Source organism: Mesoplodon mirus, assembly GCF_964341445.2.
Source record: "Mesoplodon mirus genome assembly, chromosome: 17".
NCBI lineage: Eukaryota > Metazoa > Chordata > Mammalia > Artiodactyla > Ziphiidae > Mesoplodon > Mesoplodon mirus.
The window spans coordinates 77910744-77935734 of NC_138993.1; the positions used below are offsets into that span (position 1 = coordinate 77910744).

The 24991-nt window shown below is 47.0% G+C and overlaps 1 protein-coding gene across 3 annotated transcripts in view; it reads left to right on the top strand.

Annotated features, from left to right (window-relative positions):
* CUL4A (cullin 4A) overlaps window positions 1-24782 on the top strand; it is a gene marked incomplete at its 5' end in the record, with an annotated part of 42575 nt that extends 17793 nt beyond the window's left edge. Inside the window, 13 exons of one of the 3 annotated variants that reach the window (XM_082602243.1) lie at window positions 79-161; window positions 2167-2234; window positions 4422-4540; window positions 8023-8215; window positions 9639-9743; window positions 10041-10151; window positions 10234-10319; window positions 10895-11002; window positions 17360-17473; window positions 19423-19528; window positions 19649-19821; window positions 22385-22537; window positions 23582-24782. In XM_082602243.1, coding sequence (XP_082458369.1) covers window positions 79-161; window positions 2167-2234; window positions 4422-4540; window positions 8023-8215; window positions 9639-9743; window positions 10041-10151; window positions 10234-10319; window positions 10895-11002; window positions 17360-17473; window positions 19423-19528; window positions 19649-19821; window positions 22385-22537; window positions 23582-23677 — 1515 coding nt within the window. In that variant the 3' untranslated portion in view covers window positions 23678-24782. Of the gene's footprint in view, window positions 1-78; window positions 162-2166; window positions 2235-4376; window positions 4541-8022; window positions 8216-9638; window positions 9744-10040; window positions 10152-10233; window positions 10320-10894; window positions 11003-17359; window positions 17474-19422; window positions 19529-19648; window positions 19822-22384; window positions 22538-23581 lie in introns of those variants that run through there. The other 2 variants (XR_014291733.1, XM_082602244.1) reach the window with 2 other exon arrangements.
* Window positions 24783-24991: the final 209 nt, after the last annotated feature.

Here is a 24991-nt window from a genome sequence, read left to right on the forward strand (position 1 = left end):
GGAAAACAGTATTTCAGCTTCTTGGGTAACGTGAAGAAGGTTTTTGTTGCTGATGTGTTTAAATGTTGTGTTTGGAAGGTTCCGGAGTACCTGAACCATGTGAGTAAGCGCCTGGGGGAGGAGGGTGACCGCGTGATCACGTATCTAGACCACAGCACACAGTGAGTACCACTCCCGCGCTCAGCTCTGACCCGCAGCGTCTTGTAGACTCGCTCGCTGCTCTCTGAACCTGAACGTATTCTGCTCCTGGGACAGTTTGCTTGTTGTCTGTGATTACCCAGCACTTGTAAGTCACACTGACTCGTGGCCTGTGGTGAGTTATCGTCCAAAGGGAGTGATTCAGGCTGAGATACTCGGTATCTTTTTATAGACAGTTTGTAATTTATGTTATAAATGTATAATAAATTTACAGAAGTTTACGTTAATGGGGTATTGTTGAATATGGGCAATTTCGGTTGTAGAGTTTTGTTGGACATCTGATATAGCTGTAATTTTTCCTTATAGTACTCAGTCACATTTTTTCTTTTAATATTTATTTATTATATTTATTTTTGGTTGTGTCGGGTCTTAGTTGTGGTACGCAGGATCTTTTGTCGCAGCGTGCGGGCTTCTCTCTAGTTGCGGTACGCGGACTCCAGAGCGCGTGGGCTCTGTAGTTGTGGTGCCAGGCTCAGTAGTTGCGGCCCACAGGCTTAGTTACCCTGCGGGACGTGGGATCTTCGTTCCCCGACCAGGGATCGAACCCACGTCCCCTGCGTTGGAAGGCAGATTCTTAACCACTGGACCGCCAGGGAAGTAACTTGTCCCTTCTCTTTTCATCCAATTTTTTTTTTTTCCTCTAAAGCTGAGGTCAGTGAGTAGCTAGGGAAAAGTACAGGACAGGTTTTGTGAATGTCTGCGTCAGGCACATAATATTTATTCAAGTGAGGAAGATTAGAGCAGAAACGTGAGAGACAGAAAAGAGAGACGTTTTTAAGAGGGAAAGTGCTAAAACGTGCAGAATGTGTTGACTCCCAGGGTGGGGGGAGGGGCCAGGCAGGATGAAAGAAAGGGACAGGATGTGACAGCTTGAGAACATGGAAAATAGAGGGTCGTGAAGCAGGGGTGAGGCTGCTCTCAGACACCTGGCGCTGGAGGTGCCGTGTGGACCTCAGATGCAGGGCGGGACCTCAGGTGCAGGGCGGTGCCGTCGGGCCGAAGCGGGGTCCACGGGGGAGGGAGGGGGCGGGGGGGTGGGGGAGACTGTGCAGCGCCCATTGGTGCCAGGCCCCTCCTCGCCGCCCTCCGGTGTGTAGGTGCTGTGTTAATAACTGCCCGCTCCCCAGTCTCGCTTAGGAGTGTCCGAGAGTTAAGCAGAGCAGACCGTGGGCCCCCCTCGGGTTAGGGTTTCGAGGGGCACTGCCCGAGGTGGCTCCTGTGGTGTCGGGCGATTCAAAGGTCACAGAGTGAGAAACAGTTTTCGGAGAAACAGGAGGGAGGTGGCAGATAAGGAGCCACGGCAGCCTACAGGCTGCGCTCCGGGCACCCCTTCCCGCCTCGCCCGTGCACGCCGCCACCCTTGGGACGGGCACTGCGGGCGTTGGTGCAGGCCACATCTCTGGGCCCTCCGTACCCAGAGCCCGAGTGCCTGCCGCACGTCCCTCTGGGGTCACCCTGAGGTTCACCTGAGGTGGTGCGGTGAAAAGTTCCTCAAAATGAAGGCCGAGGTCCACACGCCCGGGAGCGAAGCGGGGGCTCTGGTCTCCTAAAAGAAGAGCTGAGCGAGCAGGGGTGATGGGTCAGGAGTGGCAGCTGTGCGTCCTGCGTGACGTTCCCGCGGCTGCTCTGAGAAGTCAAATTTTGAAGAGTGGTCCTGGGCGAAGACAGGCAGGAGGAAGTGAGGGCAGAGGGACAGCTATGGGTGCAGGAGGCCGTCTGTGGGACCCGGGCGGGGCAGGGTCGCGGGCAGCCCGCCCGGGTTGTCCCAGGTGCAGTGGGCGAGGGCGCCTCCCATCCGCTGCTGTTCCCCTCTCCCGGGGCCCCGGTGACCTGAGCCTGTGTCGGCGTCGGTGATGGCTGGGCGTGTGCTGACTTGGGCTTAGCTGTGTGGACGGGGGTCCCCGTCCTCCACAGCCGACAGGCTCTCCCCAGTACTTCCTTCCTGACACGCCTCTGTTTACTTCCCAGGAAACCACTGATTGCCTGTGTGGAGAAGCAGCTGTTAGGAGAACATTTAACAGCGATTCTGCAGAAAGGTAGGTTTTCCCAGCTCTGTGTCTCTGCACTGATTGCTTGTCCCTGATTTGCTAAGAGAGTTAGCGGAGCATTGTAAGCGCGCGAGGACCCTCGTTGTTGTAAGAAGACAGGCACTGAAATCATCGGGAAAGTGGTGGACCATTAGCCCTTGAGGGGAGAATTGATTACACGCAGTAGTGAAAGGCACGCGTAAGAACCACGGTTTAAGCTAAAATCACGTGAAATCCTATCCGGGCTGAGAGGTTGGTTGCAAGAGGCCCTCTGGCCAGCAGACGGCCTGGGCTGTGCTCACAGGCCCCATCCTGTGCGGTGACGTCCCTCCTGGGCACTGACCCGCAGGTGTGGACGCACGCGGTCCGATGGGCTGGGGGTGCCCGCGGGCTGCATCCCTGCCCTGCGTGCGGCTCCGCGGCAGACGAGCTGCTGGCGCCATGGTCCCAGGACAGAGGCGGACCAGGCTAGCTCGGCACGCGGCCGACGGTGCGGTTTTAGCGCCGTGCTGTTAGAGGTGATGTGATGTTTTCACTCCCACCCTCACTGTAATGAGCACAGTCTAACCTTACACACTTTAGTGCTTGGTGTTGCTTTTTATATCATTTACTGTTATGCTTGAAAGTCATTTTGGAGCCACGGGATCTGTTTCAAGCTATTAGAAACCTTAAAGTCTAATTCTGCCCCCAAATGCATCTGGTTGGGGTCTGCTTTGCCAGGTGGTAATATCTCTAATGAGACACTAAACGTGGGGCTTCCAAGTGAAACCAGAATGAAGCCAAAGGGAGAGAATTAGTGTTGGTGAGCGTCTGCTGTACTTCAGGTAAATGGCTTCTGGTCCTGGAACAGCCCCGGTTTACAGGAAACCCGAGCGAGACACTAATGCCTTGGATCATGGCCCGAAAGCCGAGGGCCAGGGTGCCAATCTGGTGTCTCCTGCTCACGTCACACTGGAGCCCACACACTGGTACGTTTCCATGTGGATGGGGCCTCGATTTACTGTCCACCTGAAACAAGGGTCCTCCGATTTCATACTAGGTGTTTATTAAAAAGGAGTCACTTTTTTGGGGGGGGGGGCGGGGGCGCCACGCCATACGGCATGAGGGATCTTAGTTCCCCGACCAGGGATCGAACCCTCGCCCCCGGAAGTGGAAGCACAGAGTCTTAACCACTGGACCACCAGGGTGGTCCAAAAAGGAGTCACTTTTAGAAGAAAACGGAACTTCATGTAGACAGTAGAAATTTGGATGAATCGTTTCAGTGTGTATTTTGATGAGCAAAATTATTTCAAGAAAATGGTAAATTATATATATGTAAAAGTATAGTCTAAATTTTACTAAAGGCATTTAAAAAATTAAAAGCTATAATTTTTGAATTTTAAGTCATCATTCAGCGTTTCAGTACATCAGTTGTAGAATAAGTTATCTGCATCAGTAGATCAAATCGTAGTTGAGAGAAATACAGACATTTGGAGCCTTGCTCAGGGTCCGGTCCATCGGCACAGCCGACGTGTTTGTGTGTCTTTGCCGTGTGGACAGTGTGCCTGATTTACAGCAGAAGCTGAGACTGCAGTCACGTGACTGGCTCACAGCGTCTCCGCTCTCACCTCACGGCCTCCCCACAGTTAGCAGAAAGCAGGTGGTGAGAACATGCTTCCTGAAGCTCTTCTGATCATGGTGGTTTTAGAAAATCTTTGTAAAATGTTAAAACCTGAAATAGCAAAGGCCTAAAAAAATGCTGTTAAGCACCTCCAAGTATCTGATAAACAATACATGTTTTCCTTCCACAATTTATTATACAGGTGAATAAAATAAGTCAACTAAAAGATTAGATTTGATAGCTTATCTTAGGCAAATATCCTTTCTGGCTGATGGACTAAATCAGAAGTGATTTGGGGTCGTAAAGCTCCCAGGTCAGAGAGTTGGTGTGAGCATTCTTCGGATCTTTCTGCATTAGCTAAATAAGGGGCCTCCGTGCAGGGAAGGGGTAGGGACTACACCTCCCAGCATGGTGCTCAGGGAACAAGACTCACCTGGTGGGCTGCGTCACGGGGCCTTGCCTGCGTAGGAACCAGCCGACCCCTGGGTTTCTGTGTCCGCGGGGCCCTGTGTGCCGCGAGCACCGGCCCAGCCTAGCTTTTGCTCGTGCAGCCTTCCCGCCCGCCGTGCCGAGCTAACATTGCCGTGTGATCCCAGGGCTGGACCACCTGCTGGATGAGAACAGAGTGCCCGACCTCACTCAGATGTACCAGCTGTTCAGCCGCGTGCGGGGCGGCCAGCAGGTACTGCTGCAGCACTGGAGCGAGTACATCAAGGTGCGTGGCCATCGGTCGGGCTCTGCGAGGGACGGGCATGGGGCCACCATCACACATCTCCCTCCAGGTCACTCGTGCACAGGCGTTTTAGGGATGAATACCGTCCGGGTGTAAACACGTTTTAAAAGCTGCCATTTGGCCGTTTGTCATCAGCGTAAGTATTGGGTGGGCCAAAAAGTTCCTTCGGTTTTCAAGTAGAAATAAAAGACATATTTTTTATTTTCACCAAGAACTTTATTGAACAACTTATTCACTGTTTTGTTCCACTACCTTCTGCCATTTTTCAGGCAACTTCATAATTCCATTGTCCCAAAACTTTTTACCTTTTTGAGCAAAGAACTGTTCAGGTGCCTTTCACTGTCTTCCAGGGAATTGCATTTTTTTTTGTTAAGAGAATTTTGTAAAGACTGAAATAAATTGGAAATCTGAAGGTGCAATGTCTGGTGATACGGTGGATGAATCAGAACTTCCCAGCCAAGCTCTAACAGTTTTTGCCTGGTCATTATAGAAACATGCGGTCTTGCGTTATCCTGATGGAAGATTATGTGTTGTTTTCTGTTGACTAATTCCAGACGCTTTTCATCGAGTGCTGCTTTCAGTTGGTCTCATTGGGAGCAGTACTTGTTGGAATTAATCGTTTGGTTTGCCAGAAGTAGCTCATGATAGAGGACTCTCTTCCAATCCCACCATATACACAACATCACCTTTTTTGGATGAAGACTGGCCTTTGGTGTGGTTGGTGGTGGTCCATTTCACTTGCCCCATGATCTCTTTACAGTATACACTCTTTATTGTACAGTATCTTTTCATCGCCCATCACAATTTGTTTTCAAAACGGAACATTTAGGACTTCCCTGGTGGCGCAGTGGTTGAGAGTCCGCCTGCCGATGCAGGGGACACGGGTTCGTGCCCCGGTCCGGGAAGATCCCACATGCCGCGGAGCGGCTGGGCCCGTGAGCCATGGCTGCTGAGCCTGTGCGTCCAGAGCCTGTGCTCCACAGCAGGAGAGGCCACAACAGTGAGAGGCCTGCATACAGCAAACAAACAAACAAACAAAAAAACGGAACATTTAAGTACAGAATTATATGCAGAAATACCGTCAAGTAGTTTTTTTTCGTTTAACTTATGTGGAACCCAAACATCAAAGCGATTAACGTAACCAAGCTGGTGCAAATGATGTTCAGGGCTTGATTTGGATATTTTGAGTATTTTGGCTATCTACCCTGTGGTATAACATTGATTGTTCTCAATTAGTGTCTCGATTTGATCGCTGTCAACTTGAACTGGTCTGCTCGACTGTGGAGCATGGTCCAGCGAGAAATCTCCAGCACAGAACTTTGCAAACCACTTTTGACACGTTCGATCAGTCACAGCACCTTCTGTCCATATACTGCACAAATCTTTTTTTTGTGCTTCAGTTGTGTTTTTACCTTTCTTGAAATGATGAAGCATAATATGCCGAGAGTGTTGTCTTTTCTTCCATCTTCAGTATTAAAATGGCTACACAAAGACTCACCAATTTTGATGTCTTTTTTTAAATGCACGCTGATGTGACGGCTGTCAGTACGGTCTAACAAAATGGTTTCGAATGAGGTCAAAGACAACTAAACGCTACTAGAACCATCTTACAGAGAAACCGAACGAGCCTTTTGGCCAACCTGATACTAGCTGAGTTCTACAATCGAGATTTTCGAAAGTTGTTTTTGTGAATCTACCATATAAACGTGATCTCATGCCTTTGCTCAGTGGGAACTCTCACACATTTTGGTATGTCAGGCGGGTGTGTATGCTACTTTGTTTCCTAGAAATCCAGGATTTATTACGTAAACATGTGCTTGCGGGTTTCTGTGTGTGTATGCATGCATGTGCCTGTGTGTATGGTTATCAAAAGGCAACAGGAGAGATCCTTGTGGTGCTGACTGCTTGTCCTCTTGGCCGTGGGCCTAGATGACACACATAGGTGATGGCCCAGGTGACGCACACACAGGGAGCTACAGGCGAACACCGTGACCCATCGGGGTGGGACGGGTGGGCTGTGTCAAGGCCAGTGTCCTGGCTGGGGCGCTGCTCAGTGGCTTCCCACGGGGCACCATCGGGGAGACGAGGCTTAGTGTGCGAGGACATCGTCACTGTTTCTGCCGCACGTGAATCTGTGACTGTCACGGGGAAAATTCAGCTGAGGAAAAAGATAAAGGAAATAATCAGGCCTGAAGTTGCATGTTGATCTGCATGTGGCCAGCTTGGACACACGCACACATGCCCCCAGGATTTTGTGCGGTTGCATTGAGCTGAAAGGCATAAGCGACTCACGCTGGGTCAGCAGTGGAGCTTTATGTTAAGAAAGGCCAGTGGAGATTTAGGGTTTTGCCGACCAGTAGTCCTGAGAGAACAGGAACAAGTGCTGAACACAGGAGTTCACCTCTGCAGTGTCCATTCTCAGCAGGAAAAGTCAGTGTGTGAATACGGTTCCGAGGGTCCACTAATGATAAGCAGTTACGCTGTGACAGCACAGTGTTTCCTCACAAAATAAAGCTGACCCTCATGTGTCGTGGTCTTAGGTACGTTATTTTAAAATCCTGTCAGTGTGAAAGGGTACAGAGTGAAGAGTGAGTCCCTCCCGCCCCTGCTGGTCATGCCCTGTCCCTCTCCAGAAGGTCTTTATGCCATGTCATTTGTACCTTTTCACCAATGATGAGCCTCCATGGGCACCTTTGACGTGTAACTGTGTGAAGATGTGTCTTACATTGAACCACGGTTGTGTTCACCGTCTCCTCAGCTGGTAGTTTTTCATCAGATAGCGAGCTGTTGTTGTCACGCACAGACTTTTAGTGATGTTTAAATAGCATCTTTAAATTAAAAATACAGGCTAAAAACCAGGCTCTAAACCACCCATGGTTAGAAGTGAAGGGGAAAGAAAACTATAGTCAGGAAGTCCAAATAGGTGTATCAGGTTAAGGGGGTTACTTTCTATTTGAGGAATTTTAAGTAAAAGTTTTTTCTTCAGAAAGCAACAGACATTTCCCCAGTAATTGATAAATTCTTCCAGAAGCAGAATTGTAACCCTAAAGCATTAGTTGCATATCCACTTAATTTTTAGAAGGTGGACTAAATTTGTGAAACTTTTGAAACTATTTAGTGTTTAAAACCAGGAGTGGGGGCTTCCCTGGTGGCGCAGTGGTTGAGAGTCTGCCTGCCAATGCAGGGGACACGGGTTCGTGCCCCGGTCTGGGAAGATCCCACATGCCTCAGAGCGGCTGGGCCCATGAGCCATGGCCGCTGAGCCTGTGCGTCCGGAGCCCGTGCTCCACAGTGGGAGAGGCCACAGCAGTGAGAGGCCCGCGTACCGCGGAAAAAACAAAAAACAAAAAACAAAAAAAAACAGGAGTGATTAATTTATATAAAACTATCATGATTGTTTGATAGCAGAAGAAAAATTATGTTGTATCAGAAACCTGTTGATGACTTGGGGTACGTTTTTGCAGACTTTTGGGACAACGATCGTTATCAATCCTGAAAAAGATAAAGATATGGTGCAGGACCTGCTGGATTTCAAGGACCGAGTGGACCACGTGATAGAAGTGTGCTTCCAGAGGAACGAGAAGTTCATCAACCTGATGAAGGAGTCCTTCGAATCGTTCATCAACAAGAGGCCAAACAAACCTGCAGAGCTGATTGGTAGAAACACATACTTCTATACCTTTTCTTAACATGGGAAAATAAAGCAAAATTCAAGTAGATTTTTTTCCCAAAAGTTCAGCCTCCTTATGGGGAGGGCAGGCAACATGCCTTAACAGGACACACCTTTTCAAAAAACCACATACACAGGTGTGTGCTTATAGATACATTAAATACATACGTAAGTGCGTGGTACTTTCATAAGGGTGAATGTAGTTGTGATTTTGTAAGGAAATGGAGCTTGACATCATAAGAGAGGAAGGGACATAAAGATTTATCCTAGTTTGTACTACTCACAGCTCCAGAGTTGTTTTTGTAAGGATGAGCCTTGATTCTCTACGTCGACTACAAGCCAGTGATTTCTGCTCAGAAATTGGATTGAGGTTTGTTGCATATGAACATTATGAGGTTATGAGGATAACTATCAATCTCTAGATAATACTTAACAGGAGATGCTATTTAGTCACTATCTTTGTATCCTCCAGTCAGTATCAAAAGTACGGTAAAATTGAATGACATCTCAGGAGATAGCATATTTTAAGATGAAACAGTTTTTATTTTATTTTATTTTTTTTTTATTTTTTTTCATTTTTTTTTTTATTAGTTTCTGCTTTATAACAAAGTGAATCAGTCATACACATACATCGAAACAGTTTTTAAATTATCACTTTATATGATTATTTCATGATAATATCAAAATATTTTAGGATTCACAGAATTTCATTAGTCAGTAAATTTTTTTTTTTTTTGAGATTGACAGGAGGCAAAGGGCAGGGAAGGTGTGATGCAGACTTGGGCTCTGTTGAGGGTTGTTGAAAATGTGTGGTGGGCACATGGGGTTCACTGTACAAGTGACTACTTCTGTGTATGTTCAGAATATTTCATAATAAAGAATGATAAGGGAAAAAAGCAACAAGAGGAGAAGTTTAAAGGCAATTTAATTTGGCCTTTGAACCACTTTATGGATTGCGATTTCTCTAAAGATGGGTTCAGACTCTTGGGAGCTTGGGTTCTGCCTTCCTTAAGCCAGGTCATCGTTGGTTTGTGTATCTCAGAAACAAGCAGCCCAAGCAGAACTGCTCTGTCCCTGCATTGTCAGCCCTGAGAAAAGTGCTTTCTCTTGAGAAAGTCTCACCCAGATGTATCACACCACATCTTGAAGACGGGGTACTGCACTTTCTGGAGCACTCATGTGTCATGAGCCCCAGCATGGAATCAAAGTGTTTGTTCTCGGTGCCCTGAAAGTACAGATCTTAGAAAATCAGGTGTTTGCCTTTTTGTCTCATAATAATGTCATTTTGGAAAGGTTCCAGAGTGTTACTGTTCAGTTTTTGCGTGGAGAAATTAAAGATCTTCCTTCATCTATTTAGAATATGTGTTAGATAATGAATGCTTATTTTTCAAATAATTTTACCTCTTACAGCAAAGCACGTTGATTCAAAATTGAGAGCAGGTAATAAGGAAGCAACGGACGAGGAGCTGGAGAGGATCCTGGACAAGATCATGATCCTATTCCGGTTCATTCACGGTGAGCGGGGCTCACGGCATCTCCTCACCGCCGGGCACAGAGGACGCGATGTCCGCAGAGCGTCTGTAGTCGGGCCCCGTCTTCTGTTGGGAAAAACGGGAATGTGTCCACTTCCCTGTTACCACAGGGACTAGGGTGATGGCTGCCACGGACTGAGTGAGGCGTTTGTGGGGATTCAGTGGGTAGAGCTGGCTTGCGTCAGGGCAGACGCCCCTCTGGCCGTTTCAGCTGTCGAGGTGAACGTTTGCATGGAAGCTATCTAATGACTTAATGTTGTTCTCACTTGCTCATAAATAGGTAAAGATGTCTTTGAAGCATTTTATAAGAAAGATTTGGCAAAAAGACTCCTTGTTGGAAAAAGTGCCTCCGTTGATGCTGAAAAGTCTATGCTGTCGAAGCTGAAGCACGGTGAGCACATGGGGCGGGGGTGGGCCTTGGTGCCCGATGGGTGTTCTCCCAGGATGCTCACCTGCAGTCCACTTGTGTCCAGAGTGTGGGGCTGCGTTCACCAGCAAGCTGGAAGGCATGTTCAAGGACATGGAGCTCTCTAAGGACATCATGGTTCATTTCAAGCAGGCAAGTTGTGTTCTTGTCAAGTAAAACAGCTTTTTAAAAAGTATCCTATTTTAAATTGTGAGAAGTGATTATGTAAATTATGTACATAAGTATGTGAATTATGTAGAATCCTCGTCCTTAAAAATTACACCATTAACATCTCACATATTCAAAAAACTTAAATTTAAAATGAAACAGAAAAATAATCCCTGGGAATTCCCTGGCAGTCCAGTGGTTAAGACTCCACTCTTTCACTGCCAAGGGCCCAGGTTCAGTCCCTGGTTGGGGAACTAAGATCCCATGAGCTCTGCAGTACAGCCAAAAAAAGAAAAAGGGAAAATAATCCCTAAAATTGCACACTAAAAATTTGACTTAAATGATTTTAATGATCCTTATTTGACTAAAGAAGAGAAAACATTTCTAGTGACTTTAGAACAGGGTGTGTGGTTTCGGTGAAATATGTTCCAGGGAGTGAAATAAATGAAAACACAAGGTAAACTGTACTTTGAAAATGACACCATTTACTTTTTAATGAATTAATTCTTTTTGGTGATATTCTAAAGTAATCATTCTGTCCTGATTTTCTTTGGTTTTAGTATATGCAGAATCAAAGTGACCCGGGCTCTATAGACCTGACAGTGAACATACTTACGATGGGATACTGGCCGACATACACCCCCATGGAAGTACATCTAACTCCAGAGGTAAGTGTTTTAAAGCCCGAATGCCCTTTGTTATTCATATACTGGTGCTCCAGAGCCCCACAGACCTCACCCTTGTAGCACCCAGGCCGGCACAGATGTGCTGTCTTTCAAGGAGTGTTTAAATCATGCACTCGGTCAAAACCCCAATCGTCTCTGTCTAAACAGTGTTCTCAGTGGACGCATTTTGTCTCCATGTCCACCGGCCACCCGTGAAGAAGATGCTGGCACAGGCGCTTTTTTAAAAAGTTCCTGCATGCAGAGCCATGGGCCTCCATGTCTGGCTGTTCCTCCCGCCCGTTGTAGACAGCACCAGGGTCCCGCGAGGGGCAGGGGTTGGTGCGTGTGTCGGTCGTCACTCTGGTTCTCTGGGGACATGCGGGTACTGGGGAGAACCCTGGGCTCAGGCACGGAATGTGCAGAGAAGGAAGCAGCACCCGGACCGCTGTTTGGGGCGCCGGCTGGCTGGTGCCAGGCCTCCAGGAAGAGAGCTGGGCGTGGAGCCCTGGACTCTGGGAGCCGGGGCAGAGCGCTGCCTCTTGGAGCCCTTCTTGCCGTTTCCAAGACAGTATCTTTCCTTGGCTGTTCTTCTGTTTCTGACCCCACTAGTCTGTTGCCTTTGTGGTTTTCTTCTCTTTTTTCCCTCCCCTCCATCCTGAATGCTGATGTTCTGTGGAAGCCCCTCAGCTTCCTTCCCCTGGCGCACATACCCCACTCTCCTCCAGCCTATGTGTCCGCTTGCCCCATGGGACCTCCACAGCCGTGGGCTCGGCCCTCCCTCCCTGAATCTCTCCACCTGATAGGAAGACTCTGAGGCACCCCACACGCACCCGGTTCTCTCGTGCTCCTGGGCCCAGGTGTGACCCTCCCAGTGGAACCTCTTCTGCAGAAAACCACCACACACACACACCCCACCATCTGGGAGACACTTGTCTCCCCAGTTGCCTTCGCCAGAAGACACCCCTTACCTCCTCCCCCCGGGCGTGCCCTGCTCATGGTGCTGCAGGTCTGTTCAGTTGTTGCATCAAAATAGTTCAGGCTGAGAGAGCCTCATCCACCAGAGGGCAGACGGCAAAAGCAAGAAGAAGTACAGTTCTGCAGCCTGTGGAAGGAAGACCACATTCACAGAAAGGGAGACAAAATGAAAAGGCAGAGGACTTTGTACCAGATGAAGGAACAGGATAAAACCCCAGAAAAACAGCTAAATGAAGTGGAGGGCGGCAACCTTCCAGAAAAAGAATTCAGAATAATGACAGTGAAGACGATCCAGGACCTCGGAAAAAGAATGGAGGCAAAGATCGAGAAGATGCAAGAAATGTTTAACAAAGACCTAGAAGAATTAAAGAACAAACAGAGATGAACAATACAATAACTGAAATGAAAAATACTCTAGAAGGAATCAATAGCAGAATAACTGAGGCAGAAGAAGGGATAAGTGACCTGGAAGACAGAATGGTGGAATTCACTGCCGTGGAACAAAATAAACAAAAAAGAATGAAAAGAAATGAAGACAGCCTAAGAGACTTCTGGGACAGCATTAAACGCAGCAACATTTGCATTATAGAGGTCCCAGAAGGAGAAGAAAGAGAGAAAGGACCCAAGAAAATATTTGAAGAGATTATAGTCAAAAACTTCCCTGAAATGGGAAAGGAAATAGCCACCCAAGTCCAGGAAGCACAGAGAGTCCCAGGCAGGATAAACCCAAGGAGAACCACACCAAGACACATAGTAATCAAATTGACAAAAATTAAAGACAGAGAAAAATTACTGAAAGCAACAAGGGAAAAACGACAAATAACATACAAGGGAACTCCCATAAGGTTAACAGCTGATTTCTCAGCAGAAACTCTGCAAGCCAGAAGGGAGTGGCACAATATATTTAAAGTGATGAAAGGGAAGAACCTACAACCAAGATTACTCTACCCTGCAAGGATCTCATTCAGATTCCAAGGAGAAATCAAAAGCTTTACAGACAAGCAAAAGCTGAGAGAATTCACCACCACCAAACCAGCTCTACAACAAATGCTAAAGGAACTTCTCTAAGTGGGAAGGACAAGAGAAGAAAAAGACCTACAAAAACAAACCCAAAACAATTCAGGAAATGGTAATAGGAGCATACATATCGATAATTACCTTAAACGTGAATGGATTAAATTCTCCAACCAAAAGACACAGGCTTGCTGAATGCATACGAAAACAAGACCCATATATATGCTGTCTACAAAAGACCCACTTCAGACCTAGGGACACATACAGACTGAAAGTGAGGGGATGGAGAAAGATATTCTATGCAAATGGAAATCAAAAGAAAGCTGGAGTAGCCATACTTGTATCAGATGAAATAGACTTTAAAATAAAGAATGTTACAAGAGACAAGGAAGGACACTATGTAATGATCAAGTGATCAATCCAAGAAGAAGATATAACAGTTATATATGCACCCAACATAGGAGCACCTCAATACGTAAGGCAACTGCTAACAGCTGTAAAAGAGGAAATCGACAGTAACACAATAATAGTGGGGGACTTTAACACCTCACCTACACCAATGGACAGATCATCCAAACAGAAAATTAATCAGGAAACACAGGCTTTAAATGACACAATAGACCAGATAGATTTAATTGATATTTATAGGACATTTCATCCAAAAATGGCAGATTACACTTTCTCCTCAAGTGCACATGGATCATTCTCCAGGATAGATCACATCTTGGATCATAAATCAATCTTTGGTAAATTTAAGAAAATCAAAATCATATCAAGCATCTTTTCCAACCACAACGGTCTGAGATTAGAAATCAGTTACAGGGAAAAAAAACAAAAAACACATACACATGGAGGCTAAACAATACATTACTAAATAACCAAGAGATCACTGAAGAAATCAAAGAGGAAATCAGAAATTACCTAGAGACAAATGACAACGCAAACACGCCGATCCAAAACATATGGGATGCAGCAAAAGCAGTTCTAAGAGGGAAGTTTATAGCAATACAAGCCTACCTCAAGAAACAAGAAAAATCTCAAACAATCTAACCTTACACCTAAAGGAACTAGAGAAAGAAGAACCAAAAAACCCCAAAGCTAGCAGAAGGAAAGAAATCATAAAGATCAGAGCAGAAAGAAATGAAATAGAAACAAAGGAAACAATAGCAAAGATCAGTAAAACTAAAAGCTGGTTCTCTGAGAAGATAAACAAAATTGATAAACCATTAGCCAGACTCATCAAGAAAAAGAGGGAGCGGGACTTCCCTGGTGGTGCAGTGGTTAAGAATCTGCCTGCCAATGCAGGGGTCACAGGTTCAAGTCCTGGTCCGGGAAGATCCCACATGCCGTGGAGCAACTAAGCCCGTGTGCCACAACTACTGAGCCTGCATTCTAGAGGCCGCGTGCCACAATTATTGAAGCCTGCGCGCAGAGCCCATGCTCTGCAATGAGAGAAGCCACCGCAATGAGAAAAACACGCACCGCAACAAAGGGTAGCCCCCGCTCGCCGCAACTAGAGAAAGCCCATGTGCAGCAACGAAGACCCAGTGCAGCCAAAAATAAATAAATAAAATAAAAACAAAAAGGAAAAAGAGGGAGAGGACGCAAATCAATAAAATTAGAAATTAAAAAGGAGAAGTTACAATGGACACTGCAGAAATATAAAGCATCATGAGACTACTACAGGCAGCTCTGTGCCAATAAAATGGACAACCTGGAAGAAATGGACAAATTCTTAGAAAGGTATAACCTTCCAAGACTGAACCAGGAAGAAATAGAAAATATGAACAGATCAATCACAAGTAATGAAATTGAAACTGTGATTAAAAATCTTCCAACAAACAAAAGTCCAGGACCAGGTGGCTTCACAGGTGAATTCTGTCAAACATTTAAAGAAGAGCTAACACCCATCCTTCTCAAACTCTTCCAAAAAATTGCAGAGGAAGGAACACTCCCAAACTCATTCTATGAGGCCACCATCACCCTGATACCAAAACCAGGCAAAGGTACTACAAAAAGAGAAAATTACAGACCAGTATCACTGATGAATATACATGCAAAAATCCTCAACAAAATACCAGCAAACAGAATCCAACAACACATTAAAAGGATCGTACACCATGGTCAATTAGGATTTATCCCAGGGTTGCAAGGATTCTTCAGTATACGCAAGTCAATCAAGTGATACACCATATTAACAAATGGAAGAATAAATACCATGTGATCATCTCAATAGATGCAGAAAAAGCTTTTGACAAAATTCAACACCCATTTATGATAAACACTCTCCAGAAAGTGAGCATAGAGGGAACCTACATCAACATAATAAAGGCCATATACAACAAACCCACAGCCAACGTCATTCTCAACGTACTTGGCCTCTCTCTCTCTCTCCTTGTTCTGGATCCGCTTGTTCTGGACGTTTGCTATAAATGAGATCGTACATCGTGTGGCCTTTTTGGTTGGGCTTCTCTCACCAAGCATGCCCTCAGGGTTCATCCACACTGTCGCGTGTGGCATCTTCATGCCTATTTAAGGCTGAATAACGCTCCATCGGGTACATGGACCACATTCGTTCATCCATCCATCAATGGGCATGTGGGCTATTTCCAACTTCTGACTGTCGTGAATGATGCTGCTGTGAACATGAGTGTGCTGTGTTTGATTACCCATTGTCAGCTTTTTGGGGTCTATCCCTAGGAGTAGAATTGCTGGTTCATGTGATAATTGTTCAACTTTTTTGACGAACTACCACCATTTTTCATAGCACCTACGCCATTTTACGTTCCCATCAGCAACTCAACAGGGGTTCCAATTTCCACACCTCCTCACCAACATTATTTTTCATTTTTTATGATAGCCATCTTAGTGGGTATGAATCAGTATCTCATTTTGGTTAGACTTGCTTTTGCCTGTTGACTGTTGATGTGGAGCATCTTTTCATGTACTTATTGGCTATTTGTAGACCTTCTTTGAGGAATTGTCTATTCAAGTCCTTTGCCCATTTTTTAATTGTGTTTTCTGTCCATTGAGTGGTGAGAGTTCTTTCTGTATTCCAGACATTAGATCCTTATCAGACATGTGACTTGCAGATATCTTCTGTGAATTGTCTTTTTATTTTCTTGATAGTGTCCTCTTGCATAAAAGTTTTTAATTTTGATGAAGTCCACTTACTCTGTTTTTTTCTGTTGTTACTTGTACTTTTGGTCGTATCTAAAAAACTATTGCCAAATCCAAGGTCATGAAAATTTGTGCCTATGTTTTCTTCTAAGGGCTTTATAGTTTTACCTCTTATATTTAGGTCTTTGATCCTTGTTGAGCCTAGAACGGTAACTAGCTAGTAAGCACCCAGTGTTAGCTGCTGCTACCTTATTATAATCATTATTATTATTTCCACTCCTGGGGATTAATCTCCAGGACATAATTTTAGGAGAGGTCTGCATTGGAAGGTTTATCACACTGTTGACTTTTTTTTAGGTGTGAGATGGTACAGTAGACCCGTTTTCTAGAAGAGTCCTTGTCTGTTAGCTGTCTTCTGAAATACTTAGAAATGCAGTGACATCATGCCTGGGACCTGATGTATTGAAGATGGGTCATGGGTCCGTGGGGTGACTAGGAGCTGAGCTTGAAAGCATGAATAGGAGTTGCCAGGCAGCCGCGAGGCTGGCAGGCCTTCCCGACAGAGGGCCCGGGCCCTCACCCCTCGGCAGCTGCTTTGCAGCAGCGCAGATGCAGCCCAGGTCCCGCTCCCTTAGCACCCCGTCCAGAGGGCTGGTGACAATACTGGCGGAGCAGCTCCGGACCTGGCAGAGGGGTGGGATGAGGAGGTGCGCGCCGTGAAGCGGGGGGGGCCGGGCCCAGGGGAGAACTGAACCCTCTCCTAGGAACTGGGCCTCGGCTGGTGACACTGCCAGGGCCAAGTGGAGTGCGGGCCCTGGGGCTCCGGGGCGAGAAGACAAACCCGAAAAGACACAGAAGGCTTGGTCGCCAGTTGGAGACAGGAATCCTCGTGATGAGGGTCTCGGGCGCCCGGGGGCAGGGGGAGGCTGCAGAGGGAAGCTGTTGAGAGGGGTCATCTCACCAGATGAAGCCTGATGAGAGCCGTGGGTGCTCCTGGGCACAGAGGCTGCGGGAGGGGCCGAGGAAGCCCGCGGGGGCTCAGGAGGGAGGTCCTGGCCTCACTGGACGGCGTCAGGAGCCCTCCCAGAAAGTACCATTGAAATCGAGGCAGCCTCAGGGCCCGAGCAGGTGGTGGCAGCTGTCAAAACACAGAAATGACTTTTCATTCAGCCGTGAACACTGAACAGTATGCGGTTCTTCAGGTTAAAGGTGTTTACCATAATTAAATTTGTTGTTTTCTTGGCTTGACAGATGATTAAACTTCAGGAAGTATTCAAGACGTTTTATCTTGGAAAGCACAGTGGTCGAAAGCTTCAGTGGCAAACTACACTGGGTCACGCCGTGTTGAAAGCAGAGTTTAAAGAGGTAAGTCCTGTGTCTCCTCCACTTTTTATTTTTCTTAAGTATGTTAATAGAATGTTTTTTGATTGTGATTGAACTTTGGTAGCAAAGAAAGGAAGCGATTATTCAGTATAACTCAACACTGACTTTTCAAAGGTCAATAAAATGAAACAGTCAAAGGATTACTATTCTAATCAATAAAAATTAATTAGAATAGAAAAGCATTTACCTAATTAAAAATAGAGCTAAGGCTGTGAAGAGGCAGTTCATAAAAGTGAGACTGAAACATCGCTATCCATGAAAACGTGTCCACTTCTCTGCCCATCAAAGGGTTACAGGTTCAAAACAGTAAAACGCCACTCTTTGACTAGGAAACTGATAAGAGGCTAAACCTAAAAGAAAAGCAGCCTCGCCCGCTGGTGGAAGGAGCCCGTGAGCTCTGCAGAGGGCAGTGTGGTGCTGCACCTCAAAACCTGAAATCACGGGCTTTGCTGCAAGCAGTTCCAACTCTGGGAATTCATCTTAATAAAACATTTTCACAGATTAATGAATAAGAATATCTGTTTCAGTGCTGTCATTAAAAGTGATAATTTAGGAAGGGAAAATGCATACAATGTATTGATAAATGAAAGAAGCATGTCACAAAACAGTCCATATTTGAACTTAACTTCACTTTTGTAAACAAAATTCAGTTATGTATACTGAGCCAAAAAATTACAGAATTACTGTTTTGCAATTGTACTACGTTAACTATGCATTTTCATATAAATTATATATACATATATATACAATTACACATAAATTATCTGTACATATTTCATCGTGTGTTATTATACAGGATCATATACACAAAACCACACACGCTACATATAGTTCTTGTTTTTCTTTTTTTTTAATAAATTGATTTATTTGTTTCCTTTTTGGCTGCGTTGGGTCTTCGTTGCTGCGCGCGGGCTTTCTCTAGTTGCGGCGAGTGGGGGCTACTCTTCGTTGTGGTGCGTGGGCTTCTCATCCCGGTGGCTTCTTTTGTTGCGGAGCACGGGCTCTAGGTGTGCGGGCTTCAGTAGTTGTGGCTCGTTGGCTCAGTAGTTGTGGTGCCCGAGCTTAGTTGCTCCATGGCGTGTGGGATCTTCCTGGACCAGGGCTTGAACCCGTGTCCCCTGCATTGGCAGGCGGATTCTTAACCACTGCGCCACCAGGGAAGTCCTCACATACAGTTCTTTAAGGTGTCGTGAGAGTTAGATCCCACGGTCCCCTTACTGTCCACACCCCGGGCTGGGCCCAGAGGAAGCGCTTGCACGGGGTGCCCCTCCCCACAGTGACCACGTGGCGAGTGGCAGTGGCAGGGGCTGGGTGATAGGAGGTGGGGCCCGTGTCAGCGGCCGCAGTGGAGGGAGTATCGCGATAAGGCGGGTCACATGGCTTTGCGTGTGTGACAGTGCTATGTCTGAGAAGCCATTATACACCTTAATTTAAAAAGACTTCATTGCCAAGAAAATGCTCACCGTCGTGTGAGCCTTCAGCAAGTCCTAACCCTTTCCTGGTGGAGGGTTTGAAATACTGAGTCACCGACATGGGACACGGGCACGGAAGGAGCAGGTGCTTGGAAAGGGAGCCGACAGACACCCAGACCTGCAGTCGAGCGAGGTGTGACGTGTGTGCCTGTTGGCAGTGGTCCTTGTTCTCTTCATGCGGTATCAGCCGCGCCTCCTGACGGCTTCCCCTCCATCCCGGCCTCGTCACCGTGCCTTCTCATGCTCTGTCCACAGTATTTCAAGAGAAGAATTAAGTGCAATCCTGAGTCATTATATTCTTGTGTAACTGGTAACTTAATTTTTTCTAATTTGGTGTTTAATTAGTAATTTCTTACCATTCCCCATGCACACAAAGTTTGAGAGCAAAGAGAAGCCTCTTAAAAAGGTCTGTGGAGTGTGCAAACACAGCTTTCCACGTGAGCTGTCCTTCTCTTTAAGGGAAAGAAGGAGTTCCAGGTGTCGCTGTTCCAGACGCTGGTGCTTCTCATGTTCAACGAAGGGGACGGATTCAGCTTTGAGGACATAAAGATGGCCACTGGGATAGGTAGGCACGCGTCCTCAGCAGGGGCGTTTTCTGGGGAAGAGATGGAGACGCGGCTTCTGCTGGTCGCACCCGAGATCGAGGCTGCTCGGGGTCTTGACCTGTGCACTTTCTCCCGCTCAGAGGACAGCGAGCTGCGGAGGACGTTGCAGTCCCTGGCCTGCGGGAAAGCGCGCGTCCTGATCAAAAGTCCCAAAGGAAGGGAGGTCGAAGACGGAGACAGATTCATCTTCAACGGAGAATTCAAGCACAAGTTGTTCCGGATCAAGATCAATCAAATTCAGATGAAGGAAACCGTACGTATCCACTTTCTCTTCTTGTTACACGGCATTCACCAGGGAATCACTAGTTCTAGAGTAATTTCTCGACTGTAGGGTTCCAGAGCATATTCTAAAGCGTCTAATTACATACGTCATGTCTATGAGAGTGCTTATTTTAACGTAACTTTCATTACTTTATGCTCACGACAGGAGCAAAAATCAGAAAGAAATGCATTTAACAGTTACGGTTCCTATTCACAGAAGTGGTGGATAAATCACATCTTCCTAGACCGCATGCTGTTAGCGTGGAGAGCACGTCATTTCCAAAACCTGGTGACTTATCTCTTGATTTCTGCATAGCACTCAGCCATTCTCTCAGCCTCGCCTCCACCAGGTCCTGGGGTGGAAGTGGTGAGGGTCCTGGGAGTCGTGGACCCACCGGCAGCGCCTCTGGGATCCATGTGCAGGTGGAGCGTCTGTAGTTTTGATCAGGCTCTCGAGTGTCACATGTCCGGAGCAGGTTCTGGACCTGCCCTCGGGCCTTCCTGATGCAGAAGCCCTGGCACCGCAGGGCTGTGGCCAGCGTGTGGGCCAGGCGGGCAGACGCGCCCTGGTGCCCATCTACAGAGCAGGTGTCAGCCGCCCCCTTGTACGTGTGGATGAGGGAGGTGGTCCAGATGATGTACGGGCAGCTCTGAAGGTCTGCGGTGGCGTCACAGACGCTCCTGCACCTGCAGCGGGGCTGGGGCCTGCCGTCCCTCCCCGGAGGAGCTCGGCGTTGCCCAGGCGGGAAGTATGTTCAGATCGTGCAAAAGAAATAGATCAATAAATACGTGAAAGGTATTTAATCTCATCAGGAGTTGTTTCAATTCAAATTAAAATAATATTCTATTTTTTGGCTATCAATTTGGGAAATGTTTAAAAGTTTGATAGTATCCGGAGTTGGCAAGAATATGAGAAAACGGGAATTTTAATTTTTTTTATTTAATTTATTTTTTAAGAGACGTTTGGATTGGCACAGCGTTTTTAGTGGGTAATCCGACATATCTGTTGAAGGTTTAATGCACACATAGCCTGTGTTCCATCTTTCTTACTATTAGGAATTCATACCAGAGTGACTAAAGGGTGTAAGATTCTGGAGTTATAATTCCCAAGTGGGCCTGTCTGTCACCTCTTTGCTCCAGAGGTGACCTCTCCTGCCACTGGAGCTTGCAGCTTTTTTGCAGGCAGCTTTTTTCTCTGATGTCCATGTGTAAACTTGTCTTAATGGGATGGCTCCACGTGCCATTTACATGCACCATTTTGTAAGCTGTTCCTATTCTTCACCCTGGGCCTCTTTCCACATCAGGACTTGGTTTTTAAGGGTGCAGAGTAATCTGTTGTGTGGCTCGAATCCGAGAATCCGTGGGGCCCATCTTCAGGGCCTGGCAGTGCCCTTGCTGAAAGGCAGTCAGGATGTTTCCATTCCTGGAAATAGGGTTATGCTAACCATCCTGTACAAAACACTCCTGTTTCCCTGGCTGGGTTGTTTCTTGAGTATAAACTCCTTGCCCTGGAATCGCTGGGTCAGAGAACGTGAACTTTGTTGATTTGACCCCTCAGCCAGATTCCAGTCTCTGGCTCACGGGGGTCCTGACCTCCGCCCCCTGCCTTTGCCCACCCCGTTCTCAGGCATGGAAGTAGTTCACTGCCATGTTAGTGTGACTTCCTTTGGTTCCTCTGAGCATCTTTTTGCCATTTAGGAGCTTGTACAAAGTAGGTAACCTTTCTAGTCCTCAGTTCTTCATCTTTTAAAATAAGTGTAACACCATCTCAGGGTGTGAGATTTCAGTGAAAATGCTTAAGACTCTTGGCCAAGCACCTGTAAGCACTCTATAGATGTTGATCCTGCTGTTTCATGAGTTGCCATTTGCATTTTTCTCTTTTTAATTAATTGCTTGAATTCAAGTCACTGGTACATTTATTGTAATATTCCACCTCTGACTTGTGGGTATCCTGTTTATATTGAGGAGATGAACCTTTGTCTTTTGTGCACATGATTTTGTCGTTCTGAGAGCGTTTCCCACGTGACTGTAGTGGGAAGTAGAGTCTTTTCTTGCACAGTTTCTGACCTGGGGGTCATCCTAAGAAAAGACCTTCCTCTAACCCAAATTTTAAAAAACGTTTACCTCTATTTTTCTAGTAGTTTATACATTTAAATCTTTCTCTGAGCAGTGTAGAAATTAGTTTAGTATCAGAAAACATTGTAACCACCCTCCCTACTTTAAAAAGTGGGTTGATTCTCTGACAACCTATTGGAACTGTCACCTTTATTATAGTCAGATTCACATATTATGGGGCAGTTTCTCATTTCTGTTCTACAAGTTCTGTTGATCTGTTTCATAGTCAGCACCCAAAGTCTTTTAATTAATGTACCTATTCCTATAAATTTACTTACTTTGGTCCTGAAGTTAAACAGTTTCCCTAGAACAAAAGTGCAGCACAGAACAGGATCCACCCGCGTTGTGGCCTTTCTTTCAGCAGAAGGTTCTCATCAGACTCCACAGTCGGAGATAGTTAGCACTGAAATACACTCTCGCATCTGGCTTCTCCCGTGCAGGTTGAAGAGCAGGTCAGCACCACAGAGCGCGTGTTCCAGGACCGGCAGTACCAGATCGACGCCGCCATCGTCAGGATAATGAAGATGAGAAAGACGCTGGGCCACAACCTGCTCGTTTCCGAATTGTATAATCAGCTGAAGTTTCCCGTCAAGGTGAGCGGGTGTCAGCTTGATTAAGTCGCAGCACCGGGTGCACCCTTGGCAAAACACATACGAGTCTCACGACCTTTAGCATTGGACCATCTGGCCTCCGTTACAGCTGGTCACACACTACAGAAATCTCCATGTGTGTGCGAGAGTGGGGCTCCACCTGACCCCCTGTCACCGCGAGAGGGACGCTAGGGCCCGGCTCTCTGTCCTCCCGCTATTGTCACGTTGCCTCTGCCCGGGGACGTCTGCCCTAAAGCCTTCCGGCAGGCGTCCCAGAACCACCTGTGCTCCTGGGCAGAAGTTCTCTGAGGCCGTGTTGTCCAGCCCAGGCGGACCGGGGAGTGGACAGACACTGGACGGGCCAGTGGGCCCTCCTGTCCCCAGGGAGTCCTGTGCCCCGCCATGCTTGCACCCCACGGGGCCGGAGTCCCTGGACAGGAGGGACCCGGACAGGAGGGACCCGGCGGTTCACCAGAGGCTGCAGAAGCGCCAGCTCCGCTCCAACAGGTGCTGGTATCGGCCCATCACTTGGGGTGGAGGATCCGCTCGGGCTCGGAGGTGACCGTGCAGACACGCCTCCAAATGCAGACGTGCCCAGTGCGTCCCCTTCCCAGGGGCACTGCGCACGTGGAGCATGTGTAGTAGCACACGGTGATGGCAGGCGGCATCAGGGGCATCGTCCTCACAAAGGAAGGACACACCCCAGGCAGGCTCTGCCAGGCTGTGGTGTGCAGCGACCTCGGTGCCGTGCTCACCGTTCACAGCCTCACACCCCCAACGGGCAGCCCTGCTCGGACGCCTGCCACACGGAAGGAAGCCCTTTGCTCACGATACGACGTTAACATTGTCTTTGGAAGCAGGGAGTTTTGGTCTAGCGTTTTATAATTGGCTTCTGATTATAAATGATTCTTTGTAGATGGGTGTGTTGATATGTGGTATATGCACATAACTGTAATCCCATGCTTCGAGCGTGGTATCTTTCCTATATTCCCCTATGGTTGTAAATCTAACGCCACTATAATTGGGGCTTTTGTTCTTCTTTTCCAGCCTGGAGATTTGAAAAAGAGAATCGAATCTCTCATAGACAGAGACTACATGGAGAGAGACCAGGACAGCCCCAACCAGTACCGCTACGTGGCCTGAGGCTCGCGGCGGCTCCTCCCATGAGACACTAGAATGTATCTTTAGGGCAGAAACACTTCTGTGCTGTTTCCAGGACTTTCTGGTACTTAGCAGCATGGCTGCTTTGGGACTAGCAGGAAAGAGGGGATCCTTGGATCCTCCTTCACAGGCTCAAGGATTTGCAAATGGCTTGTGTACCTTCCCTCCAGTTCTTCTTCCTGTTCTTTTAGGCATTTGGGTGGTTCCGTGGCTCTGCAGAGTGACTCTGAGGTCGGACAAGCAGATGCTGGTTTCTTAAAAGAGGCTCCTTTGTAAGCGGTGTTCTCGTGGCAGAAGCTGGTGTTCAGGGTGTGTGTGTGAGACCCTGCGTGCTGCCCTTCTGAGCTGCAGGGACACAAGCTCTTAGACCCCAAACAAGAACCTTACTGGTGAACGTTAGGGAGAAACAGTCATTCTTAAAGCTGGCTGGTCGATTATGCAGCCTGGATAGTAGCATCTGTTCCCGGTCTTTCAACAAGTGTTAACCCCTGAGGAGTGGCTTTCAGGATGGGGCTCCTTGGCGAGACCTCTGATGCACCAGGAGGACAGCACGTCCGACGTGTGTGACGCCGCGAGCCCATGGGCGCCTTCACTTTACTTCCACTGCGTCCCTTGTGGATTTTCTGTTTGAGGGTTTAGAGGGGGGCAGTGTGTGTGTGTGTTTGCTGTTCTAAGATTGAGTCTAGCAGCCCCGTTCTCTGCATTGGGGAACTGCTGTTTGATTTTTTCTAATTGCGTTGTTTGTATGATTGCGACAGTAAAGTTTGGGTTTGTTTTCACGGCCTGGGCAGGGTGGCTGTCCTCTGCTGTAACCGCTGAAAAGGTTTCAGAGGAGACTTGACATTGTGAGCCGGGGTGACCTCGGTGGCACCTGCTTTCGTGTTGTGTGCGCACGGCCGAGGCTGAGCAGCGGACGATGACGTTTGTGTGGTAACTAAAGCAAAGATACTTTTCTGAGGACATTTAAAAGTGCTTTATATTTTACATAATAGCATGCTACATTTTGATTAAAAGCTACCAAAGGAATTTTGATCATGGTGTAAGTGTTGAAAGCAATATTTTCTGGAATATACCAAGTTTATATAATTTGATTTTTGTGCTAAATTATTAAAAGATTCTCCCTTTTTGAAACATGTGTGTTTAAAATATGCCATCTTAGGGGTTTCCATGTGAAAATCCTCTTTAAGTATCGGCCTTATTTCTATATTTGTAAATTTTCATTTGTGAGTTCAGTAACAGGTGGTCGGTAATAAGAGACCAGATAGATTCTACTTCTTAGACTTTACGTTCATTATC